The 9127-nt window shown below is 49.0% G+C and overlaps 1 protein-coding gene across 2 annotated transcripts in view; it reads right to left on the bottom strand.

Moving 5' to 3' along the window:
* Positions 1 to 1981: 1981 nt before the first annotated feature.
* Positions 1982 to 9127, bottom strand: part of Cplane2 (ciliogenesis and planar polarity effector 2) — a 9124-nt gene continuing 1978 nt past the window's right edge. The window contains exons 1-6 of one of the 2 annotated variants that reach the window (XM_028754028.1): positions 6749 to 6860; positions 6361 to 6510; positions 3649 to 3801; positions 3043 to 3167; positions 2563 to 2699; positions 1982 to 2369 (exon numbers count right to left, since the gene is read on the bottom strand). In XM_028754028.1, coding sequence (XP_028609861.1) covers positions 2120 to 2369; positions 2563 to 2699; positions 3043 to 3167; positions 3649 to 3801; positions 6361 to 6472 — 777 coding nt within the window. In that variant the 5' untranslated portion in view covers positions 6473 to 6510; positions 6749 to 6860 and the 3' untranslated portion in view covers positions 1982 to 2119. Of the gene's footprint in view, positions 2370 to 2562; positions 2700 to 3042; positions 3168 to 3648; positions 3802 to 6360; positions 6511 to 6748; positions 6861 to 9127 lie in introns of those variants that run through there. The other variant, XM_028754029.1, reaches the window with a different exon arrangement.

The raw sequence follows: 9127 nt of genomic DNA, 5'->3' as shown, positions 1-9127 counted from the left end.
TTTTGTCGCTTAATGTGTTATAGTTATTATCATCTAGGGTTTTAGGTTTTGCTTAATTATTGTTTATTGATAAAAATGTAAGGTTTTTTGTTTCAATTTAAGGTTTTTCTTTAATTATTGTATGCTATATTGATAGAGACATAAGTTTTTTGATAATTATTTATATTAATAGATGTATAAGGTTTTTAATTATTGTATATTATTAGAAATTTAAGTATTTTCTTAAATTATTGTATAGTAATAGAAATTTTTTTCTTTAATTCTTTTTTATTGATAGAAAATAAAAGGGCTGGAGAGATGGCTCAGTAGTTAAGAGCACTGACTGCTCTTCCAGAGGCCATGAGTTCAATTCCCAGCAACCACATGGTGGCTCACAACCATCTGTAATGGTATCTGATGCCCTCTTTTGGTATGTGTCTGAAGACAGCTGCAGTGTACTCATATAAATAAAAAATAAATAAATCTTAAAAAAAAGAAATTTTCCAGGCAGTGGTGGCTCACGCCTTTAATCCCAGCACTTGGGAGGCAGAGGCAGGCGGATTTCTGAGTTTGAGGCCAGCCTGATCTACAGAGTGAGTTCCAGGACAGCCAGGGCTACACAGAGAAACTCTGTCTCGAAAAACCAAAAAAAAAAAAAAAAAAAAGAAAAGAAATTTAAGTTTTTTCTTTAATTACTGTATATTGATAGATATTAGTTTTTTAATTCATTGTCTATTGATAGAAATTTAAGGTTGTTTTGTTAGACTATTTTTTGACTATTGTACATAAGCCGCTTATTGAAAATGTGATGGTTCTTATAATTATTTCTTTCTGTATAGATTGTAAATGTTAGAGATAAAACAATTCTTAAACAGAAAGGGGGATATAAAGTGAAAACTTAAGGGTTCTTTGGAGATGCAGTTGTGCCGGATGGTGTTTTGCTAGGGTACACACGTGAAGGAGTGTTTTCCTGAAGTAGACACAGGGGAAAGGCTAAGGCAGACTCTGAAGGAATGAATATTTAGCTGAAGCAGACACAGGAGAGAGGATGTTCTGCTAAAGCAAGCACGTGAAGGGACACGTGATGAAGGCTCTTTGGTAACAACACACATGTATTGGTCCGCCTTACGTCACGTAGTTGAGCTTCATATGTCAGGACACCACAGAGAGAAATGCACTAAAAAACTTCTGGTGGTGTGCTGCAGTTTCTTGCCACTTCCACAGACTCAGGCTGATTGAATTCACGTGTTGAGGCAAAAGGGTGCTGCGGCAAGGCACGTGGAGGACGCGCGATGTTTGGACGGTATAAACAGGACTCCATGGAGTGACGGAGACAGACTTGGCTTGCTGGTACAGCGAGCTGTGCAAAGCTTGTGGGTCTCGTCTTTACTGATTTCCACTTCCCTGAGAGAGCCACAGCCAAGAACTTCTCCCGGTGTCCCCCCAGGTCCCTCCTGGAGACTCAAGCCTGGCTTTCTCTGCTAGGTAGTGCCACCACTGATGATTCCTGTGTGCTAACCGAACTCTACCGAACCGAACTGGACTGTGGTGTACCCGTGAGGTTTTGTGAGTGGCTGGAGCCGCTGATGCTGACCTGTGAACTGAACTACTGATTTCCAGACAACACAGACGGGAGTTGCTCCAAAGAACCTTCCTAAACAGGTCCACTCCCCCGCATCCTTTCTTTCCCACTACCTCTGGTGGGTGGTGGGCTACAAGGAAGGTTAAAGCATTTAAGAACCATCATCAAGAATAGGATTTGAAGCCGGGCAGTGGTGGCGCACGCCTTTAATCCCTGCACTTGGGAGGCAGAGGCAGGCGGATTTCTGAGTTCAAGGCCAGCCTGGTCTACAGAGTGAGTTCCAGAGAGTGAGTTCCAGGACAGCCAGGGCTACACAGAGAAACCCTGTCTCGAAAAAAAAAAAAAATTAAAGTTATAACAGGGTTTATCTGAGCACCCACCCCCGCCACCATTCTGTGGGTGCTGCAGAAGGACGGGGGGGGGGGGGGGCGGCTAGGAGATCTTTAACTCTGGAGTCTTGTGCCCTATCTTACTGCCATGTGACAGCTCTCCCCAGCCAGTCCTCAGGATAGAAGGGGGATCACCAGTACTAGTCTCTATTCAGGATGTTGTGACCCTTTAACCAGGAGCATTGTCTGGGGAGCTGGGGAGCAGGCCAGCTGCCACCTGGTCCTGGTGCCACAACTGCTCTGCAAGGCCATTGAGCACATGGGCTGTGTCAGCCAGCCCAGCCCGCCCATCCAGTGTTCGCCCGTCTGCCAGCCGCCGCCCTGGCACGCTTTTCACCCGAAACAAGGGCAGCTCCCAGGCCTGCCGGAAGGCTGTGAGGTCCCGCTCTGGCACGTCTGTGTGCATGTACTGGTCAAACCTGCAGGAGGGTTAAGGTGCCTAGTCAAGAGGCTCTGGTCCCCAGCCTGTCAGACCTTGGCCTCCCCTGGAGAGGCCATACCCAGGGTCTACAGTAGGTCCTAGATACCCCTGAATGGAAACCCATGGGTTGGTCCTCATAGGGGGACAGGTACTTTACCAGGAGAGCATCCTAGGGGCCACTCAAAGGATACTTGGAGCCAATAACTATTTTGACGCCCCTGGGAGCTTCACCGGCTACTCGTGTCAACTGTCCGGGAAGGTCTTCAAAGGAGGCTCGATCCGTGAAAGAGAAGAGGAAGAGGAAGGCATCTGCATTCTCTTTACAAGCCTAGGGACAGAGAGGCAGGCTGGTGGCACACTGCCACGTGGCCACGTAACCTCACAGGATGAATGGCACACTGCCACATGGTCATGTAATCACACAGGACTAGAACCCTTAGGACAGGGCCCCGAGAAGAATCAGCCGCAGCCCCTCCTTTCATAGACTGGGAAACTGAGGCCCAGAGCTGAGAGTGGCTGGGATGCAATCCCCAGTGCCAGTCGGAGCCCTGCAGCCAGCCCAGCACTCTGTCCTCAGGTAACTAATGTTCAAGTCAGGCTCCTGTAGACAGGGCGGGTCTCTAACAACGACCTCCACTGAGAGCCCACCGAGGCCCACCTGCCCAGCTCACCGGCAGCATGTGATCAAACTTCTTGAGGGCGGACTCGCCGCAGTCCCAGAATTCAAAACGGAACATGACAATACGGTCGCTGGCCTTCAGCTTGGCTGGCCAAAACACCACAGTGGTCTGAATACCTGAGGAACATTGGGATTGGCCATTCAGAAGTGGGATGGGGGCGGGGGGGACTGGAAAGGGGTAAGAAGAAGAGATACATCTCCACCCTGTGGGTCACCACTCTGACATGGAAGGCACAGTCCCTGACCTGGGAGAATCCTCAGACTCAGGAAGTAACAGTCTTGCTCTGCAGGACTGTTTCTCCCCTCCAGGAGAAAGTCATCTCTCTGCTTGTATAGGGAGACCTCAAAGGTCCTGGGACAGATGATGGATCAGAAGCATATCTATGGCATGAGCAAGCCTTCAACATCTACCTTTATATCAACTAGACATGAGGTGTGTGGCCACCACTGTCTCTGGTACCGATCCAATCAACATGACTTCCCAAGGAGGAAATGACATGGATATATATAAACCCACGCTAATGTAGACGGGGACCAGGTTCTTGTCCCTATTCTGTGGAAGGCCACCAAGGGCAGGCTGAGGGTTAAACTCACTCACCAGTGGTCTCATGGTGTACAACAGGCACTTCCAGGCCGGCCAGCTTCGCCACCAGTGCTGTCTTGCCAACACCACTCTTCCCGGATACAAAGATCTTGTAGCTAGCGGTATCAATGACCACAGAAGGGGGCAGCACTGGGCGTTCAAGCAATCCTGTGGCAAGGAGGGAGCCAGGGAGTTGGGGAGTCACTTCCGTACTTGCTCAGACCCTGGGAGAGACACCCTATCTCAAAAGCTAACTAGGCAGCTTGAGTCTCAGCATTCAGCTCTGTCCCTATGGAGGCCCAGGATACACGCACAGAGATGTTCTAGGATCTCAGAGTTGATCTGTTCATCACTGTCAGATGCTCTAGAGGTTTGTTGGGGGCCTGGATGACATACTCCTCTGGGCACACTTTGCTGTTAACATAGATAAAACACTGGATGTTGGTTGGGGCTGGAGAGATGGCTCAGCAGTTAAGAGCACTAGTACTCTTCCGGAGGTCCTAAATTCAATTCCCAGCAACCACATGGTGGCTCACAACCATCTGTAATGGGATCTGATGCTCTCTTCTAGCATGTAGGTGTACATGCAGACAGAGCACTGATACATAAAATAAATCTTAAAGAAGAAACAACACACTGGGTGTTTTGCTTGCATGTCTATGTATCCTGGGTGCTTGGTGCCTGCATACCAGAAGAATGGGCTGGATTCCCTAGGACTGGAGTTACAGACAGTTGTGAGCTACCATGTATGTTGTGATTGCCTGAGTCCTTTGGAAGAGGAACCAGTGCTCTTAAGTTCTGGAACACATGCCAGGCCCCTCATACTTTTTTTTAAAGTGAGTTATTTACAAATCGTGGTCACTGCCATTATTAGCCCAAAACTTCACATGTGTAAGAGACAACCCATGTGGGGTTTTTATTAAACATTTATTTATTATCGTGTATATTATGATGTGTGTGTGTGTGTGGGGGGTGTGCATGTCACATTGCACATGTGAAGTTGTAAAGTTTGTTTTCCCCTTCCGCCTCATCACGGCTTCTGGGGAGCCCAGGCTGCCAGTCTTTTGCAGCAAGCCCCTCACTGGCTGAGCCATCTCACTGGGCCCCAAGCATGAAGCTCTCTGTTGTTGATGATTTTGTTTAAAGATTTATACATTTATTTTGACAAGTGTCTGCACTGGTGAATGCATACCACTGGTGCCTGCAGAAGCCAGACAAAGGGGTTGATCCCTGGAGAGATAGGCAGTTTTGATTTGCCATGTGCATGCTGGGAATTCAACCTAGGCTCTCAGGAAAGGCAAGTGCTCTTAACTGCTCAGCTATCTCTCCAGCTCTTCCAGCCCCTCCCCCTTTTAAGTTTGATTTTTTTTTTTTTTGAAAGACAGGGTTTCTCTGTGTAGCCTAGCTGTCCTGGAGCTCACTCTGTAGACCAGGCTGGCCCCAAATTCAGAACTCATAGATTCACCTGCCTTTGCCTCCCAAGTGTTGGGATTAAAGCCATGTGCCACCACCTTCTGGTTTGAAATGCTTTTTTTACTTATACTGTTACTATTCAATCTGGATTTTTCTGGTTTTCTTGGTTTTGTTTGTTTGTTTGTTTTGTTTTTTGTGGGTTTTTTTTTGAGACAGGGTTTCTCTGTGTATCTCTGGCTGTCCTGGAACTCATTCTGTAGACCAGGCTGGCCTCGAACTCAGAAATCCACCTGCCTCTGCCTCCCAAGTGCCGGGATTAAAGGCATGCGCCACCACTGCCTGGCCCTGGATTTTTCATACATAAAAAATATTGTATCTTACAATTCCTTCTTTAGTAGGGAAAGATAAACAAAAGTATTTACTGCTACTACAAATAAATCTCCAAACCAATTCATTGGGATCTTTATGAGCTCTTAAAACTTAAAATAGGGGCGGGAGAGCTGGCTCAGCAGTTAAGAGCACTGGCTGCTTTTCCAGAGTTCAATTTCCAACACCTACCTGGCATCTCACAACCATTCGGTCTTTTGGCCTGCAGGTATTCATGCAGACAGAGCCCTCATATACATCAAAATAAATATATAGACAGCTGAATAGGCAGAGCATGGGGACTCATGCCTTTAGTCACAGCACTTGGGAGGCAGAGCCAGGTAGATCTGAGTTTGAGGCCAGCCTGGTCTACAGAGTGAGTTTCAGGGCTACACAGAGAAACAGAGAAACCCTGTCTTGAAAACAAACAAAACCAAAAATAAAAAAGAAAGAAACGAGAAAAAAGTTGAATGATGGAGCCTGCCTTTAATCCCAGTATCTAGAAGACAGAGGCCAGGTGTCCACCTGTGAGTTTGAGGTCAGCCTGGTCTACGTAACGAGTACTGGATACACAATAACGAGTACTGGGTACATAGTGAAACCCTGTCTAAAACAAGGTTGCAAGGTTGCTGTTCAAAGTGCCCAGCAGAGGGCATGACCCCAAGTGAGGGCTCAGTCAACAGCATCTCTGGTGACACTTGCTGTTGGCAAGGATGGGCTGTTTCCATGTTCCTGGCTCTGTTGGTGGAATTAGCTTTAAGGAGATTTGGGGAAGGGGGCCTGAGACTAGAGGCTGGAGACGCGGCACCCAGGAGACCTCCATGGTAAGAAGTGCTATGGGGCAGGTCCCACGGATCTGTTTCTGCCGCCCCAGGGAGAATCAAGAGTGCGCTAGTGGCACGTGGTGAGGTCTGGGGTCGGGCGGGCGCGGGGCGGGTTGGCGCTTACCAAACTCCTTCCGGCGATTCTTGCGCAGGATGCAGGCTAAGTATTCCTTGCCCTCGACCGTCTCATGCCAGTCTGGGACAATCACCGAACCGTGTATGGGAGGTCTGGCCATGGTTGAGCATGCCAGTGAGGTAAGGACGTGTCCGAATACTGGGAGCAGGAGTGGAGAGAAGTGCAACCATTATCCCAAGGCGATCCCGTGGTCCTTAACCTCTCTCTGGCTCTCCTTTGGAACCTGGATCCCTATCCCCATTCTTCCACATTGCTCTCTGGAGAACTAGCCCATCCTTGACCTGGGAAGGTATTTCCACAAGCCCCCTCTGCCTTATCTCCCTCCAAGCCCCGCTTCGCCTCTACTCCCTCAACTGCGACTCCTGGGACCACCAACCTTCACAGTCCTGCCCAGCAGGGTGACGATCCTTTTAAAAGACCGCCCTTTGTTTCTGTCCTGCCTGCAGAGCCTGCTTCCGCCAGGCTAAGACGATATCCGCGAAGCGCATGTGCAGAAATGTTGCCATGGTGACGCAGGCGGAGGAGGGGCTCCTGAATTCAGGCCGGTCTTTGTGGGTTTTGCAAGGTCTGCAGCTCCTTCCCTAAGCAGGATCTCACTGGGCTTTACCAATGTGAGCTCATATTTTCCTATCAAGCATGAGCACCTCCCCCAGAAAGGAGGCTTCCTCAGTTTTCTGTGCCTCTAAGTTTCCTTTTTTACAAAGTGGACATTATTTCCTTTTTTTTCTTTTCCCTTTTTCCCTTTTTTCCTCCCCCCCCTCCTCCTCCTCCTCTTCTTCTTCCTGGCATGTACTACCATGATGTCTGGCTATTTATTCACCCTCACACGTTCTTTACAACAGTGCTGGGCAGCACAGCTCAGCAAGTTTGGTTCTTATTCTCCTGTTACTAACATCATGGCTCCACCAATCCTGCCCAGGAGGTCCAGAGTCAGATACCTCTGGATTGAGACATCAAGGGACTTTGTAAGCGGGCTGAATAAAGAGCCATTTGTTTACTAATTGATTTCTTCATTCCTGTCATTCAACAATCACCAAGCCCCAAGTGTGTGCCCAGTGTCTGGTTGGTGCTGGGAAGCAAGGGTGAGTTGGAAGTCCTGCCCTGGGACTCAATGCTCCAGCCTGGACTTGTAAGCAACCCCCAAGATGGCAGCTCAGTAAATGCCTGTGAGCTGGACAAGATGATGGGGTGTCTGAGACACTCTAAGAAGTGTCTATTATCTTCGCCAGCATCTTGAACAGCGTCTTCAAGGAGGTCCAGCCACTGCTTTGCAAGGAATGAGTTAAGGCTCCATGAGGGCCGTTTGCCCTGGAGTCTGTGGACATTCATCTCTATATAAACAGCTTCGTGTCTTTGCTACTACAGATGAAGAAGTAGCTGGAACACATCTAGTCGGTGGAAAAACAGACTCAGAAGTCTGGGTTACCTGACTCTAAAAACACGTTATCTGTCCAGCCATATTGGGTTCTGGGTTTTCAAGACTTCACCCTTGGCACCTAGGAGGTGTTAGTGAAACCAATAGCAGACAGGGGTCCACAAACCCACAAGAGGCAGACAGAGGTGAGGAAGGGAGGAGGCATACAAGAGAGGGCGCTTCACTCACTGGCTTACAGGGCAGCAAGGCAGAAGTACCAGAGGAAAACATTCCTACTGGACTCTGGCTGGAACCCACTGTGCAATGCTCCTGGGATGAGAACCTGTCTGTAGCGCTAGGGAATCTACCTGCCCCGTCAGGATTACCCACAGACATTCACAGCTCTCTCCACAGGCTAGAATGCTTAGATCTGAGTTGTCTTTGGGCTTCTAGACTTCACATCCAGCCTTGCCCAGGTCTGGCTGGTGGGAGACAAGAGTCTGCGCATTTAACACAGCACATACTGTAATGCTCTGATAGCACCACAGCCCGGGGGCTCAAACAACAGACACGTATTTCCGTGCAGCTGGAGGCTGAATAACCAACCCCACTGCAGGGTTGGTTTCTGCCACTGCCTTCTCTGTGTGCAATGACATGGCCTCTTCTCTGCTCAGTCCCCTGCTGTTATTTCCCTTTTTTTTTTTTTTGTAGACATGCTCTCACTAAGCCCTCCAGATTGGCCTGGGAAACTCCTGGTCCTCTTGCCTCTTCAGCCTCTGGGGTGCTGGAATTACAAGTGTCTACCACTACAATGGCTTCTGCTGCTCATCCACCCTCCTTCTGATATCATGACGATCCTCCAGCAACTGGATGGATAGCGGTTCCCCTGACTGAGGGGGAAAGGAGGTGCAGACCAGAGTATCAGAGAAAGAGGCCTTAAGAGAGGCGGGTGAGGTGACATAACAGACGGTGGGTATAGGATGTGAGTGGTCTGGCCAGAGGTGGGCACTGTCAGTCATGGATGGGTGGAGACTCCCTGGTTACAGACAGAGCAAGCAAGGCCCTTGTCCCTGATGTTCTTTCCACCCAGTCTTCTCTGACCAGCTTCTCCACAGTCAGCTCTCAGCTGAGACCTAAGGCCTCCTCAGGCCTCCTGGGATCAGTTGGGCTATGTGGTAGTAGTTAGGCTCCGCAGATAAGAGCACTCGCTACCAGGCCTGGTAATGACCTGAGTTTGATCTCTGGGGCCCACATAGTGGGCGACAAAAATTCCTGAGACTTACACGACAGGTGGAGAGAACCAACTCACAAGTTATCTTCTGACTGTGGCATATGTGCACCTCTGAAGACACAGACACACACTCCCCACACACAGAGGCACACATAGACACACACAGAGAC

Source organism: Grammomys surdaster, unplaced genomic scaffold (assembly GCF_004785775.1).
Source record: "Grammomys surdaster isolate TR1022 unplaced genomic scaffold, NIH_TR_1.0 125977, whole genome shotgun sequence".
Taxonomy (NCBI): Eukaryota; Metazoa; Chordata; class Mammalia; order Rodentia; family Muridae; genus Grammomys; species Grammomys surdaster.
The sequence above is the reverse complement of the archived record's forward strand: the minus strand, read 5'-3'. Positions and strand labels throughout refer to the sequence as shown.